This window comes from Anas platyrhynchos, chromosome 5 (genome assembly GCF_047663525.1).
Source record: "Anas platyrhynchos isolate ZD024472 breed Pekin duck chromosome 5, IASCAAS_PekinDuck_T2T, whole genome shotgun sequence".
NCBI lineage: Eukaryota > Metazoa > Chordata > Aves > Anseriformes > Anatidae > Anas > Anas platyrhynchos.
In genome coordinates, this window is record NC_092591.1 from 29,647,554 (window position 1) to 29,668,621 (window position 21,068).

General features: G+C 39.1%; 2 protein-coding genes across 6 annotated transcripts in view; one reads left to right on the forward strand and one right to left on the reverse strand.

The window, feature by feature from the left end:
* The window catches only part of TSG101 (tumor susceptibility 101), a 36,953-nt gene extending 24,659 nt beyond the window's left edge, over positions 1–12,294 (forward strand). For 4 of the 5 annotated variants that reach the window (XM_005028415.6, XM_038180753.2, XM_027459307.3 and 1 more), the window contains 6 exons: positions 34–160; positions 2,297–2,363; positions 4,227–4,321; positions 8,920–9,122; positions 10,599–10,838; positions 11,958–12,294. Coding sequence is in view for 2 of the 5 variants with exons in the window: in XM_038180770.2 (XP_038036698.1) it covers positions 34–160; positions 2,297–2,363; positions 4,227–4,321; positions 8,920–9,122; positions 10,599–10,838; positions 11,958–12,047 (822 nt within the window). In the remaining 3 variants the exon portion in view is untranslated. The remainder of the gene's footprint in view (positions 1–33; positions 161–2,296; positions 2,364–4,226; positions 4,322–8,919; positions 9,123–10,598; positions 10,839–11,957) is intronic. The other variant, XM_038180771.2, reaches the window with a different exon arrangement.
* A 1,606-nt stretch (positions 12,295–13,900) lies between these two features.
* LOC101799210 (L-lactate dehydrogenase A chain) lies at positions 13,901–20,926 on the reverse strand. Its single transcript, XM_038180769.2, has 8 exons — positions 20,498–20,926; positions 18,768–18,899; positions 17,904–18,021; positions 16,998–17,171; positions 16,356–16,529; positions 15,373–15,490; positions 14,862–14,985; positions 13,901–14,712 (listed from the first exon to the last, which is right to left on the reverse strand). Exons 1-8 carry the CDS (start codon positions 20,909–20,911, stop codon positions 14,548–14,550), a joined length of 1,419 nt encoding a protein of 472 aa, XP_038036697.2. The 5' UTR covers positions 20,912–20,926; the 3' UTR covers positions 13,901–14,547.
* Positions 20,927–21,068: the final 142 nt, after the last annotated feature.

The following is a 21,068-nucleotide window of genomic DNA, read 5'->3' on the forward strand; positions in this document are numbered from 1 at the left end:
AATCAACAACATCTGATTCGTTTATCCTCGCAGCCTCAGTCAGACTTGCTGGAACTGATTCAAGTAATGATTGTGGTGTTTGGTGAGGAACCTCCAGTCTTTTCTCGGCCTACTGTTTCGGCAGGCTACCCACCATACCAGGCAACTGGCCCACCAACTAGTAAGTGGTTGTGGTTACCGATTTCCACAAATGCTTCCGTTAATGTTCCAAAGTGTGGTGGTGATTTTTAATTTGTTGAGAAATTATACTACACTAAAGTGGCTTTCTGTACTGATGCGTAATGAATTCGCTTGTGCTGTGCCAGACCTTTTTGATCTATTGGAAGAATTTGTGGTGTTTTTTTTTTTTTTGGTGTTTGGAAGCAGGGGAAAAATAAAGGTTGTATTGGCAGGGGAGAAGCAGAAAAAGATAACAAAACAAATGAACAACACACATACTTGCACTCCCCCCAAATCAAAACTGCTGATGTGTCAGCATTCAGGGATATACTTAAAAAGACATTATTCAGATAACTGTATCTTAATGTTTTTTGTATTTTGATAATACATCTCTGTATGCCAAAATCCTATTGCTTGTGTTGCCCATGTGCACAATCATATTTGTTTATCTGTTAGTAATTGTTGGCTGAAATGAAAAGAGAAACCTGCTTCAGGTTTTGAATGAATGAAATGAAAAGAAAATGAAAAGAAAATGAAATTTAATTGAAATGAAAAGAAAAACGTGATTTTTCAGGCTTCTCTGTTAATTTGGTACTCCGACTTAGGACACATTTTATTGCAAAAATCTTGATATTTTAAATATTATATTTTATATATTAAATAGTTAAAATATTTTAATATTTTTAGTTCATAAATTTCTGGAAGCAACGTAATTTAAAGACTGAGGATAGGTGGGGGGGAGAGAAGTGGGAAACAGAGAAGACTGAATTGGATGGGAAGAAAACAGTAGAGTAGAGCTATTCATGGAAGACTAGGAGGGAAGCAGATAAGCTGCAGAGTATTTAATGGTATTATAACAGTTCTACATAATTTGTTGTTTGATTTTAGTTGGGGTTATATTTTTGCAGTTTTTAAGGCTGCGTGTGGTTTTGAATGAAGTCTTTTATCAGATCATAGTTGCATCTAAAAAAAATAGTCATTACAATTCACCGAAAAAAACACCTTTATATTAAGGTCTTAGTCTCTCTAACATATGAGAAGAGAGGTAGCAAACATAAATAGGACCATTAGAGTTAGGTGGCTATAAGTAAGTCTTTGGGGCTTTTTAACTTGTCCAGTGCTAACCTGCCTGACCACAAGAGCACTAGATAACAAACAAGCTGTTGTGATTGTCCAGGAACAGCAGGTGTCAGCACAGTGTAGTTCTAGTGGAAGTTGTGACCTGTACTGTGCTTTCAGGGAGGATCATCAACTGAAACATCACACTGCTTTGTTCCTTTGTAGTTATTCATGACTAGTATAGTTGAAGTAATTTTAATGAAAATATTTCAGAATTTTTGTATTATTAATAGCTGCTTAGATTTATTACAGTATTGCATGACTACTCATTTTTTTTCATTTTTAAGACAATTGGTCACATTTTTAAGTTCTAGATAATGCTGTTTAAGCACTTTAATTAAAAAAGCATAAATCCTGAATTATTTGAAAGTTATTGAAGATGTAGGTAGCTAGGGAGGCTTAAAAAAAGAAAGAAAGGTAAAATGGTAATATTCCTAAAATTACTATAACCATGTAGTAAATTATAATAATTTTTAATAATAGAATCGTCGGATTTCTGAGAAGAAACTTGAAATTACTACGGCTGTGTTAAAGCCTTAGACATTTATATTTGTTGGTATTTTTTTTTATAAGTGTAACTTCTAAATGGCAGAAATTGCTAAGCAGTGTGATTGGATTGTTAAACAGCTAATCAACCGTTAAGCCTACTCTGAAGGTACTTAAATTATATGCTCATAATTTAGTGTGTAGAGAACAATGACTCCTTGGAAAGGTTATTTTCTTTTTCTCATCCATAATATAAAATATGGAGACAAAATTCATCAGGTCTGTCATCTTTAACACACCCATTTTTTGAGTTCTCTTGCTGTAGAGACTTTCTTATGCATTCATGATTTACTTAGTACAATTGCTCACTGCATTTTTAATTTGATATACTTTTTTATCCATGCATTAGTGAATTTATAATTAAAGTAATTAAGAAAATAAATATTCAGTGAAAGATGTTCTAACTCTTAATTGTAAGTAATGTGTGATGTTCTTTTCCTCCAAAAATATGTGAAATCCTTATTTTGTTTAGCTTCCTATGTGCCAGGCATGCCAGGTGGAATAACTCCCTATCCACCAGGAAGCACTGCAAACCCAAGGTAAGAACTATTTTAACCACTTTGCATTATCATTTACATAACAGATTGGTTTCTCTGAGCAAAATCTAGTCTTATTCCTATTCTGTTTCTTATGATGGATTTGAATCTCATCATTTATCACTTAATTGTTATGTTTGCAATGTGTGCTCATGAGTAAGGACAGAACTCTTGTCAATAGCCAGAAGAAAGTTTGAGAAAGGTATAGTTTTCTTACTGTTTAAACTGTAATGTAGTTGTGTGACAATTATGTTTTCAAAATGATTACTTAACTCCACGTTCTCTTGCTTCACTTGTATAATTAATTTGATTTTATAAGGTTATGGTGATTGCTGTATAAAGGCACGTACCCTCAACTGGGCAATTCAAGTAATTGGACAAAACAATTGTTGGATTAATGGGAATCTTCACGTGTCTTCTTCCTCTCTATGCCTGGTCTTGTTTCACAGGCATTAAAAACTGACAGTGAGTTACACCAGAGTACCTCCTGGTAATAGTTTAAAGAGTTGTTTAGAATGAACTGTTGCTTTCAACAGTATTCTTTGGCAGTTAGAAGAGGAGCAGTTTGTACTTCGCCTTTGGCTCTGCTCTCACCATTAATGTTCCATTTTATAGCAAAACCTGTGTATCACAGTGTTACAATTGCCATTCATAAAACTCTGCTAACCAGATTTTCTCTGGGTATTATATTTGCACATGCAGATATGACTCTTTTGTGTGCATAAGTAAAGTTGATACGGCAGAGAGCTGTTGAAGAAATTAATGACTATCTTTTAGAAAATGAATATTTAAGTTAGAATTTCACTTAGGTGATCTTAGAACTTTTCAGCAAATACATATTGTTTTAAAGTGTACTTTTAGAAGATAGATTTTTAGAAGATGAGAAATTCTTAGCAGCAGAAAAAGGTTAAAATTGCAAAGACTTAAGAGGCACTTCATAATATAATTACCATCTTTATGAAGATTTCATTTAAGTAGTTGTAAGTAGCTAATACTCTAGAAAAATACCTAAATCTTAAGTAATTAACAAAACTAATTCAGAGCACTCTAAGAGAACTTGAAGGGCACAAAATGATTTCAAAAGCGTTCTATTAATATGAAATAAAACATTTGCTTTTAAGTATGTTATGTAAAAGTGAAAATGAATAAACCTATTCCAGAACGATTACAGTTCTTTCTTAGCAAGTAGCAAGATGCTGATTGCCTTCTATCTTAATGTTTTCACACTGCTTTTCTTTTTATTATTAACATCCTTATGTCCTGATTCTGTTAAGAGCATATGAGGAGTTGCTATAGTATATAGCATTTAGATTTAAGAAGGAAAAAAAATAGTAAGCGTTGGGGTGTATGTTTTAAGGAGTGAGAAACAGGGATTTTGACAAGTTCTTAGGGCAATTTTTGCCTCCTAAATAGACCTATCTAAAGTGTTCTTAATGTATTTTGCGTAGCATTTTTGCATTTACATGAAACAGTTCAGTAGTCTTTCTGTTAATGTTCTAATAATATTTAAGATTATTAGAATTGATTTTTTTGTCCATTTGAAGCTAGAATTATTAGTTTTGGATAGCTTAGGGTTCTAGAAAGGCAAGATTGAGTGATTAAAGAGAAATTGGTATGGTCCAAATGCCTGACCAGGAAATAACTAGGTAGGGCTTCAGATAAAATGGTATAATCTTAAATTATATGAAAAAGACAAGTTGTGAAAGATGTTAATGTGAACAGGAAAAGAGAGAAATTATAACGTGGCCTTCAGTTTAAGCATTTTATAATGTCAATAAGTATTTAATATGGGAACATAAAGGTGATATGCTAACGTTATTTAACAATTTGTAAAGTGTCACCTATGTATATCTTTCTTTGTCAAAGCAGCTACCCAAACTACCCTTATCCAGGTGGTGTTCCGTTTCCAGCAACCACTAGTGTTCAGTACTACCCTTCTCAGCCTCCTGTGACTACTGTTGGTGAGTAGCTTTGAAAGTATCTCTTTGAATTGAAGCTTCCCACTGAAATTGATATGTAAAGACAGACAATGGGAAAAGCAATTTATTGTTCTTAACCTGACCTTCTAAAATACTGATCTTGAATGAAAAAAAAAGTTACTTGAAGAAAGAATTTAACACATTTTGCATCCTTTGTCTTTCACTTTATTTACTCAGAAACTTGTTAAATTCTTGATTGTATACAATACATTGTGTCTGCTCTCTGAGTATGTTGAAAAAACAGTGCATGTAACCACCCTAAGATGTTTTTTTCCCCCTCACCCATTAACTGTAGGTGACTTTGATTGTATTGCTCTTCGTTCATGGTCTCAGCTTTTAAAAGTGCTTTTGTCCGCACTTAGTCATGTACTAGTCTCAGTTTTTATATATACTTATACTTTTACTCCAAAAGTCCTAAAGCAGAGGTTTTCAATGAATTTGGAATGAGCTTGATTTTTACTGCATCTTTCTTCTGCCTCTTTGCTTTGTGACGTTACCTACTTGTTAGTAGGTAATATTCTTTCTTCCCTTCAGCAGCAAGACCTAGGATATTAACTTGGATCTTTTCCCATTTTGCTGCTTGGTTGCCCAGTGTTGGCAAAAATAAACCAGCTTGGCTTCTGTTCTGTCCTTCATATTTAGTGTGAGTACGTGTAATGGATTGGGAACTGCTGATAAATATCTAATTAAGTAGAAAGGTGGTGCAGTGACTTTGCAATTGGGTAGTCCTTTAGGAGCAGTTACGTGATAAGGATACAGACGTTTCTGTCACCTTGGTCAGAAGATCAGCCATTTGTAATCTGTTGCACTGCAATTAAAAAGTACATCCACAGGTTTTGAATTTAATGTGCAAGCTCCCAATTATTTATACACGTTCATCACTTCAGAACCATGTGTATTTTGAGGCTTTAATTCACCTTCCTGGGAACAAAGCAAGCTCACAGATTGGCAAAGGAAGGAATTGGAAGGCAAAGGAATTGGCTTCGACTTACTCTTAAAAAGAAATTGAGGAATTGTTCTGTTGTTCTACAACTTAGAAACAAGTCATATTTTGATTTTTTTTGTGCTTCATCCTCCTCCTCCGTGTCCAAGTTATTTCAGCTTTCTGAATTACAGAAGTGTTCTCTGTTGGCTGTTTTAGTGGTCATTTCCACTCTTAAGCAATGTGTGTGGCTGCTGTACACTCTACAAGAAAGCTGCTGTCCCAGCCAGGGTGTACTCAGTGTTGAGGGGCTGCTTGCTCCTTGTGGGCTGGTAGTCCCCACCAGCTCTCATTGTCATGCAGTAGGCTGTTAGGAACCTTTCCAGGGAACGTCAGCTTTCTGCAGCATCTCTCAAAGCAGATCCAGTTTCGCTTTTATGTGGTAGAGTGAATTTAAAATATAGATGTCATATTTAACTACTTTTCTTCCTTTTTATTCCCAGTGAAGATGAACAGAGGTAGAGTATCTGCCAAGTATCATAGCAGGCTTTTCACAGGTCTTGAGTTAGGTTATCTGGTATGTTGTAGTGCCGGATTTTACAGTGGCAATTTAACATTAGACAGCTTCCTTTGATGCAGCTAGGTAAAAGTCATGCACCTGCTGTGTGTGGTTTATCTCATGCAACATGAAATGCAAAGATGTCTCTTTAATCATCCAATGTATTTACAGTAAACTTATTTTGCTTTAACATGCAAACGTTTATTTCCTATTCGGATTTTTTTCTGCTGTTGATAGACTATGGTTTATCGTGATAGTTTATTGGGAACATAGAAGGAGGTAAAACTTGAGAATTTTGTTTGTATGGTGGCAGAGTGTTTCCTTTAGTGAGCTTAGTTTGGATTGAATGAAAATACAGAGTAGCTTTTTTTTTTTTATATATAATTGCCAGTTTTTCAAATAGTCCTTTGGTTGTTGTTTTTTCTTTCTTTCTGTTCCGTAATCTGCCATTAATTACCCGATGCAGTTACTAGTTCGTTGCTTCTCTAAGGTCATGTCTGAAACCAGACTCTGCCTGGTAAAGGTTAAGGGTTTCAGTGCTCTCTGGATTTACAGGCTTTGTGCCATAAAATCTTCCCTAGGCTGGGCTAATTATGGAAGTGACATAAAATGCTACGGGTTCATGCTCTTTAGGAAGACATATAGAATCTAACTGCTGGTCTTTCGTATGTGCAAAGACATTTTTCTTACCTGTTGACACTTGTATGAGAACTTTCATTGTTAGGTGTATTGTGACTTTTTTTTTCAGTCCTTCTTTATTGTTAAAGCAAACCTTTTAAAAATATCCCATAGTGAGAAATATCAGGGGGAAAAAAAAAGTAGAATTGATTGCTAGGTATGGCATTAGAGATTAATAATACTGTCTAAAGTGAACTTTATTATTTTAAAATTCTACAAATTCTGTTGCAATTTGTATGTAAGAAACACATTAGTAATCTGAGGTGTTCTTTTTAGAAGAAATTGATGCATTAGTAAGCATGATATGCATTTTTTCCTTAGTTACTCTTCTGTCAGTTGCATAGCTTTGTTTTTTCAAATATCTGGCACGGAATCAGTTTTGTGTACTGGAAGGCGGATGGGAATAGAGGAAAAGGCATAGGGAGGGAAGAGAGTCGAATGTATGCAGTCTTGTTCCGCTTAGCAGTGGAGGTCCAAAAATTCTTTGGATGTTTTAAGGATTCTCTGAGGTGTGTGGTCATGTCAACATTTTGCTAGTATAACAATACCAACAGATACTCAAAATATTTTTTTCTATTATTTATTTAAAACAGTTATGTTCAGATCCTAACAGAAAACTGTTAATTTTTTGATTCGGATGCTTTTTTTGTCCTAAGGCAGAACTGAAATCTTTAGACAGCATCTTCCAGATTGTTGCTGATTATCAGGAGGATATGTACCCTACTCAAAGATACTCTAATGAGTATCAATACTCTAATACTGGTACAGTCCAGCAACCAGTAGCCAATTCACACTCCCTAGAGCAATCAAAGATTTCCTGGTCTGCAGATAAGCAAAACTTTCTGAGGTCAATATTGAGTTTACCTTTTATTTTAAAAGGTAGAAGTTGCACAGACTCTTGAAATAAGGTAGTCTCATTGAAAGGCTGACTTGCAAAAGCAATAGGTAATATTTAGGCTTAAATGTGAAAGCCTCTAGTGTGTTAGAGGGTGAGGGACTAGTGAAATGTATTAAATGTACTATTATTTATGGATGGAACTGTGATTTAATGAATTGAAATTACAAGTTGTACCCAGCAATCATCTACATAGTAACCTCAATTACATAGCAGCCTCAGCTGCTGTTTTAGCTAACACTGATCAATTTAGAAACGAGTTATATAATACAAGAACAATAGTGGCTACTAATCTGCTTCACTGCTACTACAATAACTCCCTTGAAGTTTCTGGGCACCATGAACCAAGTGAAACTGATAAATTAATATAACTGAGGTCAAATTGTATTTCATCATGATTTTCATCATGTATTCATGATATTATGAAATACATGATTGTCATGCTCTAGCTAAAATAGAGTAAAATATTTGCTTACCTCTCTTAGAATCGTAAAATGGATTTCACAGCACCTTTGTATGCTTGATTTAATACTTTTTATTCAACTAACATAAAAAAAAATGTTTTGTCCAGGGAGAATTTTCACAGGTTCTTCGTGGTTGCCTTTAGTAAACTTCTTCCTCTGTCTCCCATCATTACGTTATTGTCCTGCAGAAGTTATTAAAAAAATAATGTAGGCCCAGTATAATACAGAATATCTTTCTAAAAGTCTGCCATCTACTTTTTGTCTGCTAAAATATATCTATAAATGTTATGCTGATGTAATTGATTAGCATTTCTGGTTTTAGTAAATATTGCTTGTTAAAGGAAGATTATGTTAATAAGCCAACAAATGTTCTGTATGAATACTGATTGTTTTATTGTCTTCCCATGCCTGCCCTAGGCTGGCTGAAAGAGAAAGATAATTGTGAAACTAACTGGAGAGTAGAACATGTTGTAGCTTTGGAATCAGTGTCCAGTAATTTGTCACTTAGGCCCTGTCAGAAATAGAAAACAGCAGTAGTTAATATCTTTTTCATTATCTTTATTTCTGTTAGCATAGTGTCCATCTATTTTTCATGAATCTTAAAATAAGTAATTGGTAAGCCTCCAAATAGAGCACCTCCAGGCAATTTTTCTGTCTCAGGCCAGCTGTTATATTATTTGTGCTTGAACACACATGTATCTGTTAATTCTGACAGAGTTCACCAGAAATTCAGTCATCTTTCAAAGACTTAGGCTACCAACATTTGTAGATTTTAGAGGGAAACAGCCAGCCTATTTTTAATTTAAAATAATTCTGTGGATGCAGGAATAGTAAAGTGGATGAATGGATTCATGCTCTTAAGTTTACTTGTTGTACACATTATTTTATTTTTTTTCTCTGTAGCCTCTTCACAGCTTTTGTAAACTATTTTAAAAAACATTTCTCTTACTATCCTGTGTCGCTAAGTATACACAGCAAGATAGCCATTTTCTCCAAACTGGCTTTATATTGAAGCCAGTGCAGAAGAGAGTTAATTTTGTGCTTGTGAATTTTCTTGTGCAGGACCCAGTAGAGATGGAACTATCAGCGAAGATACCATTCGAGCTTCCCTTATTTCAGCAGTCAGTGACAAACTGAGATGGCGGATGAAAGAAGAAATGGATCGTGCACAAGCTGAACTCAATGCCTTGAAACGGACAGAAGAAGACCTGAAGAAAGGACACCAGAAACTGGAAGAGATGGTAACTCGCCTGGATCAAGAAGTGGTAAGCGGAGATGAAACACTGCTCTATATCTGAGTATTTCTAGTAGGGAACAGAAGTATGTGACTAGTTTCTATTTAGCATGAGATAAATACCAAAACATCCACTGCACTGCTTTACAAGTGTGTATTCTTTTTCTAAACTGAGGTGCACCTATTCAGGAGAGATGAGTTGGAAATAGCAGTGATCCTAAAACACATTGTGCCATGTCTTAAAAATGCTGTTGTTCGACAGTAGAGGAACAGTATTGATATTTTTGCCCATACTCTCTAGAAAAGATGATGAATGTTGTGGGAGTGTTTAATCACTGTGTCTCCATTTCTGGCTAATAATGTACGACAGTAGCACTGGAGAACATTGCAGTGTCTTAGTGCAGAGACGCTGATTTTAGTCACAGCTTCCTTGTATAACTCCAGTTTTCCTTTCCAAACGAGAGTCTCCTACTCCTTACACTCAGAACTTGTTGCTAAGTTTTTCATTAAGGCCTGATTTCTGTTTACTGTATCTGCTGCTTGCATTCTCACTTGGGAGTAAGATTTTGGGACTAATGATCAGTTTCAGAAACAATCAGCTCAGTGTTCAGGAGCAGAGAACACGGAATACCATTATGTCATTATACAGATCTGTGATGTGCTTACACACTGCATTCACTCAGTGGAGTGAATGCAGTGTGTAATTGTAGTCTTCACTATCTAAGGAAGGACATAACAGAACTGCAGATGTATGATAAAAAGGCAAGAAGGGTGATCCAACACGTGAGCAAGCTTGCATAGAAGAGATGACTAAGTAAGCTAGGACGTAAATCTGGAAGAAGATGGGGTCAGGGGAAGAGTGGAATCTGATAATGGTCTGTATGGCTTTGAGTAATATGAGGAGGAGAACAGATGTGTATCGTCTCTTCCAATTGGTTAGCTGTGGGACATAGAAAATATTGGGAAGCAAATTAAAACGGAGGTGTTGACTATTTCTCTTATTGATGCAGCTAAATTATAGTTTCCGTTGGTGGTAAAGCCAACATGGTGTTGTTTTTTTTTTTGTTTCCTGTCAATACGGCTTAGAGTGTGTGTGTGATGCATGCTCAGCAGACTTATCTAGGAACTTACTACAAAGAATATGTTTCCAAAGAAAATAATTAATTTGGCTTTGCTTTTTCATTATTATTATATTTAGCTGGTTTAAACCATTGCTTTTCTTTTTGTAGTACCTTCAAAACACTGAGGCTGTTTGCGTGCCTTCCCTAAAACTAAAATCGGTAATGGATTGACATGATAATCTAAAACAGCTTTTACTTTTAAAAGGATAGAATCTCAAATATATAGACTGCTAGCCCTGTCTTTTGTAAAAATCATAGTGGAGGTGTATAGAGATGTAAAGAATCAAGTGGCATTTCTAAAAATATTGACAGTTACCAAGACAGCTTGACATAAGACGACATTCAGCTCTTGAAAGCTAAGAAATAAACTTCTTCAATGTTTTTAGGCTGAAGTTGACAAGAACATTGAACTTCTCAAGAAGAAGGATGAGGAGCTCAGTTCTGCCTTAGAGAAAATGGAAAATCAATCAGAAAATAATGATATAGATGAAGTTATCATTCCTACGGCACCTCTTTACAAGCAGATCCTGAACTTATATGCAGAGGAAAATGCAATTGAAGACACCATTTTTTATCTTGGGGAAGCACTGAGACGTGGCGTGATAGATCTGGATGTCTTTTTAAAGGTAGGCTTCTTGGGATGGTTTAAGATGAGTTTTAAATGTGTTCAAATCCCTTGAACTCTTGTGTTCAGCTTATTAATGATGTTTTCACGGAAGAAGATGCAGTAAGTACAGCAGTACATATGGGTAGAAAAAGTTTTAAAAGAGGAATTTCAAAATTAAGATGAAGGGCCAATTTGAAAAGCATTATAGATACGAACTCATCGTTAGAAATGTACAATAGTTTCAACACAAGCTTTCTTTTGGACTTGGATACTGATTTTGAAGAAACTAAGGGTGACTAGAGTACTCAGCTTTTCACTTGCGGTATACAGATGTGTCTGCTGAAGCAAACAGTGGAGTGTTAGACTCATAGAAATGAAAAGTGGAAGGAGACCTTGAGAAGCCAGCTAGTTGTCCACCTCTAGCAGAGGCTTTCTTAGAGACCCTTTCTTTGCTGCTCTTAATGTTAACAGTTTTCATATCTGATCTAATAGTCTTCTTTTTTGAGCTTACATGTGTGGTGGGGGGCACTTGAAATTAAAACAGAATTATTACTTAGAATATATTAAAAACATTTTTTAGAGAAGGGAACTTCACAACATGGTTGTCTGAATTGGATCTGAAAAGTTAGTGTGCAAAAATGTCACCCAGTGACCCCAAGACAGCGTTATGAGACTTAGCAGTCTCGTCTCTTTCTAATGGATAACGTTTCCCCAAGTCACTGCATCAGCTTGGCTTTTAATATTCAGCAGACAATGCATCAAGTGGAAACATACTATTTCCTTCTTATGTAGCTTGGTAGTTTAAAAAAAAGTCTTCTCCCCCATGGGAAGTTAATTGGTCTTCAGTTCAGTTCACCTTGGAGTACACATTACATCTCCTATATGATAAGAACTTGTGTAGAACTAATTATTAAATCACAAAAGTATACTATAGTGATTGCATTTGGTAGCCATTTACGATTATAAGCCAAGAAAATACCATTTGGAGAACTAATGTTTTTAGTGTTTCCAAAAATAAACATCCCATTTGGGTCACGGACTATGTCATGTTTTCAAAATTTGGATTGCTGTAGAATTAAGATGTTTATCAGAACTTTCCCAATAGCCAGCTGTTCTTACTTTTTTTTTTTTTTTTCAGCATGTACGTCTTCTGTCTCGCAAGCAGTTCCAGCTGAGAGCATTAATGCAGAAAGCAAGGAAGACTGCCGGACTCAGTGATCTCTACTAAATTCTCAGACTTTAACTGGGAAGTTAGATTTACTTATGAAGCAGCCTTCCTGTTGATTTTTCTCTTAATCAGTAGATTCCCAGAATAAGTTATTACATCATTCAAGTGTAAGATATTTTGAATCAATAATATATTTTCTTTTTGGTAAAGACTAGCTTTTATTAATGCACTTTCTATTTCCTGTAATCTTCGTGCTGGTGGACTTACGCTGAATAAAACTTGTTGCATATTTTCTTCCTCTACAGAATTGTGTACAATGCACTTTCTTTACAAACAGGCCTAGCTTATGGAGTGTCAGCTGAACCATTCTTTCATTTTATTTTTGAGATTTGGAAGATACTTCAGTGTCCTGAGCTAAAATAATTCACGTTTGGTGTAACAGTTCTCTTGTGGCCAATGAAAGCTGGAAACTGAATTTTGAGGCCCTGCTGTTTGACCTAGCTGCTATATCGACTACCATCAGATCATGGTCATCCTGGACTGTGTCTTACAGTACCTTTATGCCTTGCTGTGTGTTGCGTTTTTTTTTTTTCTGTAGAAAATGCTAGGAAAAACAGAAGGGCCTCTACATTTGCACTGCCTGTGAGGCTGATAATGCTATGCACCACAATGCCATGAGAGGCAGAGGTTCTGGGAGCCCACAGTGAGAAGCCTTATGGTTAAATCCAACACAGTTTGCAGAAGAGGGTAGGTTGTGATGGAGATTATCACCCACCTTGGAGTGCTATAAGGATACGTGGTGCTGCTCTTACTGCCTCCCAGCAGCATGCTACTCTCCTCCTCTATTTGTTCTTGTAAATTAAGACCCACGGACTGCCTTGGCAACACTAGCATGAAAACTAAAATTTCTTGGTCTGAATGCAATAGTAAGTGTGGCTCAAAGCTGGGTCTTAAGGCTTTTCACATTAGAGTTGGATCTGAAAAAGGTTTGAGTTCTTACTGAAAAGCGTTGTGAGACTTCACAGAATAAAATCTAAGTCCTGTGGATCTTCTAAAAACTTTAAATAAGGCTTTGTACCATTCTTCCTGCTGAATGCATAAAACAGGTGTTCATAATCACTTGCTGTGTGCTCTCATTCCAGGTGCTGTTTTGGTCATTTAGCTTGAAGAGAAAGCAGTACAACAGCTACAGCTTTTCCTTTGTTACTGAATTTGCTTCACAGCCTGTTTCAGCTTATTTTGAAATACTTTGTTCTGAGAAGCATCACCAGCTGCAGTCCATACAGAAGTCTACACTTGAGTGAATCAGGTGGTGTTTCCATTCCTGCTACATGCCATGTCCTAATGTTAGAAAAAGGTATAAGGCCTTTCCCTCTTTGTTATAAGGAGGTTTCTCATATATTGAGAAGATACCTTATTCTTCATCTACCATACTATGGGCTTTACAGAGTAATGCTGGTCACTATTACTATACATGGTTGCTATTCCAGAGATAATTTTCTGTACTTGGCAGCAGGTTGACTTTTTATGGATGTCATGTACTCAGTCATCTGGGGAGACACTTCCCTTACATACACGTAAGGAGAACATTTCCTTAGTTATATCTCTTTTCTCAGATAATTGTCAATACTGTCAACAGTTTCTTTGCCCTAATGAGGCAACCAAGTTTAAGTCCCAAGCATTTAAGTACTCCTATTAGTACTTTTTTTCTGCACTCTTAACTCAGGAGTCTGATGTTAAAAAGTTTACAAAGCATTTGGAACTGACAATGGATTAGCTTCATATGCAAAATTTTTTACAAAGGTGAGGTTTGAGTTAGCGTGACTGAAGAAATATATTTGATAAAGTCAGTAGTGATTTTAAGTGGAGCTGTAATGTAGAGAAAGCTATATAAGGAAAACTGAGGAGACACATAACCGTTGATGTTTTATTTGGTGTTGGAGCTGGTACTACAGGTGAACAGTTGCTGTCTTGTTGCATACAGAAACTTGGAACACTTTTAAACATGCTTTGGAGATAAACTTACAACTAGTCTGATACAGTACACAAAAATAAGGTTCTCTAAAAAAAGTATACACAAAAATTCCAAAGCAGTTTTAGGAAAATATATTTGGACCAACCAACAGTGAACTCTCCAAGCTATTCAGCTGGCAGAGAAGGTTTGTCAATTGGGTTGACAATCCTTGAACTGCAAGAAAATAGTCTTTGGTTTCATGTTGTGTAAGAGCTACTTACTTATTGTTCTGAGCCAAGGTTTAAACAAGGTGAGGAAAAGGCAAAGGGGTTTCTAGGCAGTGCTGCTTTGAATGCTGGATTTATGTCACCACTTCACTGTACAAGACTAAGTTCTCTCTGGCTAAGAACACGGGTGTCTGAGCATGGGGAAAATCCTAGAATAGTTTCCTAACACCACCTTTAGGAAACTCCTTTGTTCAGATTTTATTTTTTGTGTTCTAGTTGAGATACATACATGGAAGGATTTGACCTACTTGGAAAGTGCAACATTAAGACAAACCACTAACCCTGTTAAACTGCAAAACACTGAACTGCTTGAACAGGCTTAAAACTGTAGTTCCTTCTGGATTCCCCAGAGTGTATCTGCGCTCTTCCTTAATTTCTCTTCCTCTTCAGGTTTTAGGATCATCTTCACTACATCAGTGATGCCATTATTACCCAGTACACAAGGAACACTTAGGAAGACATCTTCTTTGATTCCATGCATGCCCTGAAAAGTAGGTAAGAATAGTTAGTTAGGGTAGGCCTTGTGTATGTGTTTTGCAGAGTGTTCTAATGAGGAAAACTGAACTAAGTTCAATTAAACTAGAATGTTACCGGTTCTCAGTTAAGACAAAGTTGGCAAAAAGGGCTGCTCACCTTAACAACTGTAGAGATTGGGTGCACTCTTCTTAAGTTCTTCATAATAGTTTCAGCTAGATCTGCCACAGAAAGGCCAATAGCCCATGATGTGTACCCCTTCAGTTTGATGACCTCATAGGCACTGCAGAGTAAAAAAATTACTCATTATAAAACAAGTAGCTTCAACTGAATGTTTGTAGGAAAGTTATTTTGGAGGTGCCTTAATCTAGAAAGATCAGAAATTTCACTAATCAGTGGACAGGACTGAAATGAGCAAGTCCACACTACACCCCTCACTAACATTGGAAGCTAAAACACTTCCCTTATTTAAAGCTCACTAACAATGAAAAATTAGCACTGCCAGATTTACACTAGTTCTTAAAACATTATTCCAAGTTGTACTATTTCTGTACCTTGACATTTGTTTTGGGCCACTTATTAAACTAGATAAAAATAATGCAGTTTAGAGATGTTGTAGTTCATGATTAATCCTCATGTTCAAGAAAAAAACAAGGGAAATTCTATTTACCTGTCCACCACCTGCTTATGAACTTCCTTCCAGTGTTCCTTGTCTGCATCAGTTCCCAGCTCTGGATGAAGAGCCTTCAGGGAGACGCCAGCAACATTCACTCCACTCCAGACAGGTACTGAGAATTGCACAGAGATTAATCTAACTAGTTCCTATCTTAACTGTTAACTTGAAGAGGATAAAACTAAGTTTTATTATGTTTGCAAGATTCTTCATCTTGTGAAGCAATTAATCTATTGCACATGTTACAGGTTTAGATATGACTTTGGTCTCATAGGTCATACTACACTTAATCTAAATTGTGAGCTAAGAAGATAAGAGCATAAAACCACTGTTCTTTATATGTGACATTTCAGGGTTTTAATGTACCATTATGAAAGCAAAACTCCTAAACAAAATGAACCAAATTGACAGTAACACTGTACTTTGCAGCAGTTTCTCAAGATAAAAATTGATTCCAAATGCATCCTATTGGATGTCAGGAAGCAGACAGCGCTGCTCTGCTGTTGCTAGAGAAAGTGCAGGCTACAAGAGGAGAACATTGCTCTCTCCTGTCCTCATCTAGACTTGACTCTGTAATTCTATTCCTAAATATAGTTCAAGTAATCAAGTGATGCCAGTAAAGACAACTGAGTGAGTACTGGTAGATCTACTGCAGATCTTTGGGAGTCCCTTGCAGAGAACTGTACCCTCTTGGTTCTGCAGTTTGCTTTTTGGAGCGTTATGGGAACAACTTAGCATAGAAGTTTTTAGCCTCCTTAGGTTACAGTAATGACCTTTTCCAAGCAGCATAACTCAGGTCAAATATAGATCATCTAGGGTTACTCTGTGCTGCAGAAGACTTAAAGCAGGACTTGCATTCTTAAGCTGCTGCAGTGCAAAAGCTTTCTGAGCGAAGTTTTGCTGTAGACTTTGCAAATGATGTTTCTTGCAAACAAAGTATAGGAAGAAAAAATGATGTAACAGCCAGATTTCACCCTTACCACTGGAATCTCCATGCTCTCCAACAATCCACCCATGGCAGCTCAGGGGATGGATGCCCAGTCTTTCTCCCATGAGGTGGCGGAAACGGGCAGAATCCAGGTTGCAGCCACTACCAATAACACGGTGTTTAGGAAAGCCACTGATCTTCCAGGCCACATAGGTCAAAATATCCACTGCAGGTAAAAAAAGAAAGTGAAGATAAGTGCCAGTCATGAACAGTTTGATAACCAGCGTGGTATCTTTTGTTCATCTCTAAGAGTTTTTATTTGCGTGCTAGTTAGGCGGAATAGAGAATGAAGTCATGATCATCACCAGACCCTGCAGCAGGCTAACACAATGACTGTTTATAAGGACAAAATTAAGAGGCTGTTTATACTATGCATGCAATTACCAGTGCCCCTTACTGTGTCTTCTGCTAAAGATCACTTGCAACTGAAGACCCAAATTGGAGGGAACCTGGTTTATTTCGCAGAGAACCAGCTTGCTGTGTGTGGAGAGGACGACACTTCTTGCTATGTGCTTATATGGCATAAACACTTTCCAATAGCCTGTGCTTGGTCATGTTAATATAATGACCACCTTACTGCAGAAAACGCTCTTCTCTAAGCCAAATCCTCTGGCCAAGGCAAAACGAGACAAACCTGGGTTTGAGACAATCAGCAGCTTGCAGTCAGGACTGTACTTCACAACATTGGGAATGATGAATTTGAAGATATTCACGTTGCGCTGCACCAAGTTAAGGCGGCTTTCTCCTTCCTGTTGACGGGCACCAGCAGTGACAATGACCAGCTTGGAGTGTGCGGTCACACTGTAATCTGCAGACAAAAGGCTGTATCAAATGACCTGTACGCATGGTTCAGGAAAGGAGTTCAGTTCCTTTTAGCATTGATACCTAAAATTCTCAAGCTTGAGGTTGCTAGCACTTTACTGATAATTGTTACTCTAGACTTTCCTTCTACAGAAAGTGGAAATTTTTTTTAAAGGTGTGGCCTGTTGCCACAGGTGGCAACCTTAAAGGCAAATCAATATCTTAAAAAGCAGAACTTAGGCAATGGTATCCCATACTCCTCAGCCATAGGTAGATATGGGGTAGCTGTCAGGATACCCTCCTGTGCAAGTGTTGTGTAGAAGCAGCAGGAAGGCTCTCCTCTCATAACTCATCACCTGTGGACACTGGAGCTGAGTATTTACTGAGGTATGAGATGGCTGCTACTTGCCCCAGCCAAGCCATTGCTAAACTGCAAGCTGACAGTCTTACTGCTGACAAGTAAGCAGTAACGTAGAGGCTAACTGCCTGTGAAAGAATTCTCAGAGGTCCACAATTATTTCAGTTCATCTTTCTATACTGAACATACTAGTTGGATGGCCCTTTTCAAAGTGTATGAAGCAGAATCGGCTGAGTACTATTTCTGTAGGAACAGAAATGAAGTCAGCTCCCCTCTTTATAATTAGGATAGCAGGCTCAGTGCTAGACTTGGATGACCAGGTTTGAGATTTGATGTGCTTATCTCCATTTTCAAATAAGTACATTGGAGCCAACTACTTACCTTTCCCAGAAGTAATCTTTGGTGTTCTAAGGAAGAGGCTGCCATGCTGGAGATCTAGCATCTCTCCTCTCAGCTTGTCCTCCACAACATCAACAAGGGCAAGTTCATCAGCCAAGTCCTGTGTGAGACCAGGATTAAAGAGTAAGTTTATTTCTGAACAAAGAACTCAATTTGAAAGGTGAAGTTACGATTCTTTTAGAAGCAGGAATCCATTTCAGCAATTCTGTTCACATTTCTCACTACTTGCTCCCAAGACAGGTATTTAAGTTAGTCTCCTGGGATATCCACTTTGAATTAGTTATATACTCTTCATATCCACATTCTACATGGAATAGTTGCACAATTTAGCAGGACGATGAAGAATAACTTTGTAGTTGTTCATAGACTACCTATTTTAGAGTTAAACAATTCTAGTGTTATCATATCGTTTTCAATTATTTCTGCATTGTGGAATACCTAAGACCACTTTTAGCAACTCCCACTGCAAAGAACTATTCCATCACTCCATCTTCTTTGCTTCAGACTAAGAATTAAGCTATTTTGTCTGTTTGGACAGTGTTTGGAGTGTTAAAGGGCTCCTACTTAATAGGGCATCTGGAATTTCAGAGCTGCATTTACCGTTGAATGAGTCAGAGCATGTTGTGTCAGATACTAAGGAAAACTTGGGTTTAGAAGAACAAGCTATTGACAGGAAATTGCTGAAGTTAGCTTCTTCATTTCAAGCACCAAAATCAAGTAATGTACAACCAAAAGTTCATCATGTGCTAGCTCAATTAGTCCAATAAGGCAGATTATTTTTTGTCCCCCTTTCTTAGGTCTCAAGTAGTCCAAACTGTGCTGCCTGATCCCCAGCTTGACACTTACCCTCATCAGGATGCTGATGGCACAAGCCATTCCGACTGCACCCACGCCAACCACACTGATCTTATTGTGGGCATGGCCATGCTCGTCCTTGTGGACATTGTGGATGAGCTGATCCTTGAGAGACATGGTGCACTGCGGAAAGGAAAGCAACAGATTATCTCTCCAGTCCTTAGAGGTTTCACTGACACTGGGATATTCATATCGAGCAGATACTCTTTATTAATAGATGCTAAATCACAACAAAATAATTAAAAACTGAATTAATCATGACAATCCACTGTTTAAGCTTGCTATAGAGTTGAGCAGTATAGATTACATAGCTGGATAACTTTCCAGCAGCATTAGCAGAATGGTTTAAATGATCATCCATGTTACATGTCACCAAAGGAAGCCATTTTACTACTTCCCAGTACAGCATGGTCTGTCAGTCTCCATTCTGCTGCCCTGAAAAACTGGTACTCTATGCCTCTAGCCTTTCCAGAGCTGCAGTTGTATAACAATTTGGCAAAGTCTTCTTGAAAGCATTATGATTCTTGAAGTATGTTTTATGGATTTGTTTCCACGTGAAACAGTACAGTTCTGCATTGAAATACCTAGTTCCTTGTGTTCCTGAAACATGATACTCTGAGTGGCATTACCAACCCTCACAGCCTCACTTTTTTTAAGCTACCAGCTGTACAGCAGCCTGGTTATATGGGTTTTAACTAACCTGTGCCAGCCACAGGTGTGCTGAAACACCCTGACAAGGAGGGAGTAATGTGCTTTCACCCCAAGATCCTTTGCTTTCCCAGGCAGTGCTGTGCTGGCATCTGCCCAGCTTCTGCTTCACCCGAAGAGCCCAAGGCAGGGGCAGCCTCGCAGATGGATGCAAGCACAGACACAGCTCGATTCTCAAGCTAGTGCTGAAGAGGCACCACCTTGTGCAGTGCAGGAAAGGCCATGCAGCGAGACAGAGCTGGCAGGGCTGGTAAAGACCAAGTGGGGTTGAGGCAGGAGGGACAGGAAGCCAGCAGTGTACTCATTTAGGGAAGGCTGACTAAGAGCTGCAAGCTGAGACCGCCGTAAGATGTCTCCTGAAGCGTGGGCTAGCACGGCATGCGCAGCCTGCACGTGCCCAGCGCTCCCCCGGCATTTGAAGCAGCACAACGTGCAGGGCTGGTGAGGAGTCCACACTCAAGCATTTTGGAGTTAGTTAAGTGTTTTTAGCTTGGTATTTTCACGGAAATCTGCAGGTTAGGAGCCAAGAAGCAGCTGAGGGTACATTTCAGCTCTTTGTAGTTCAGCTCCTAGTAGCTTGGTGTTAAGGCCGTGGTTCAGCCGCAGCCTGGAGCCATGCCTACCCCCAGGCCCCTTCCCCCGGCTGAGGGGAAGCTCGGGGCGGGCGCTGCGGCAATCACGCCGCTTGCACAAGGCCCCCGGGCAGGGCAGGGCGCGGTGCCTCGCCCATGCGGCGCCGGGCTGAGGGCCAGGGCGTGCCGGCAGCCCCACCACCGGGGGGGGCTCGGCCGAACAACCGGCACCGAGCGGACCCTCGCCACCCCCCCCACCTCCATCTCCACCTCCCCGGGCGGCCCCTGCCTCCCACAACCTTCCCCGGCACCCCGCTGTGCCCCCTTCCCTCCCTCAGAAGGGAGCAGAGCCGCAGCCCCCCGCAGCGGCCGGGACCTCTCCGCGGCCCCCCCTCAGCCTTATTTCCCCCCCCCCCGCCCCGCCAGGCGCCGGGCACCTACCCCCGGTCTCCTCAGCCGAGCGCAGCGGCGGTCGTGGCGGGGCGGACCCGAAAGCGGGGCCTTAAGTAGGGGCCGGGCGGCTGACGTGAGGCGGGCGGGCCGCGGCGGCGGGGACGTGCCCGCAGACACGTCGGGGCGAGGGGGGGGGCGGCAACGGGCGGCCCGTAACGGGCCCCGCCGCCCTTCGGCCCCTAACGGCCGCCCCGCTGAGGGAAGCTCTGAGGGAGCCGGGGGTGGCTGCGTGCACGGCACGGCAAAACCCTGCAGCCGGCACCGGGGCTTTGGGGTTTGGTGTCTGTCCTCCCTCAGGTTGATTCCCGCTGCCTCTCGGGGTTTATGGCCCCCTAATTGCACCGCCGTGCTCCCGGATGGAGCCTCTCGGCCGGCGGCTGGAAACCCGCTTCTCATTTCCATCTCTGTCTATTGCTGTTTGTTTTATTTGGCCCAGACATCCTGCTCTGCTGTTTACTTCCCCTTTCCCCATATTTGTCTATCAAATTCCCAGTATTTTTTTTTTTTTCAAGTTACATAAGCTAAACCCTGGCAGTCTTGCGTGATAGCAGCCGTGCTC

What these genes read in the sequence shown, in the direction of transcription:
- LOC101799210 (XM_038180769.2), bottom strand. Translation starts at nt 20,911, where the DNA reads ATGGAAATGAGAAGCGGGTTTCCAGCCGCCGGCCGAGAGGCTCCATCC. An exon ending in CTCGGCTGAGGAGACCGGGG is followed by an intron (nt 18,900 to 20,497) that starts GTAGGTGCCCGG and finishes TCCTTTCCGCAG; the next exon opens with TGCACCATGTCTCTCAAGGA. An exon ending in CCATCAGCATCCTGATGAGG is followed by an intron (nt 18,022 to 18,767) that starts GTAAGTGTCAAG and finishes GGTCTCACACAG; the next exon opens with GACTTGGCTGATGAACTTGC.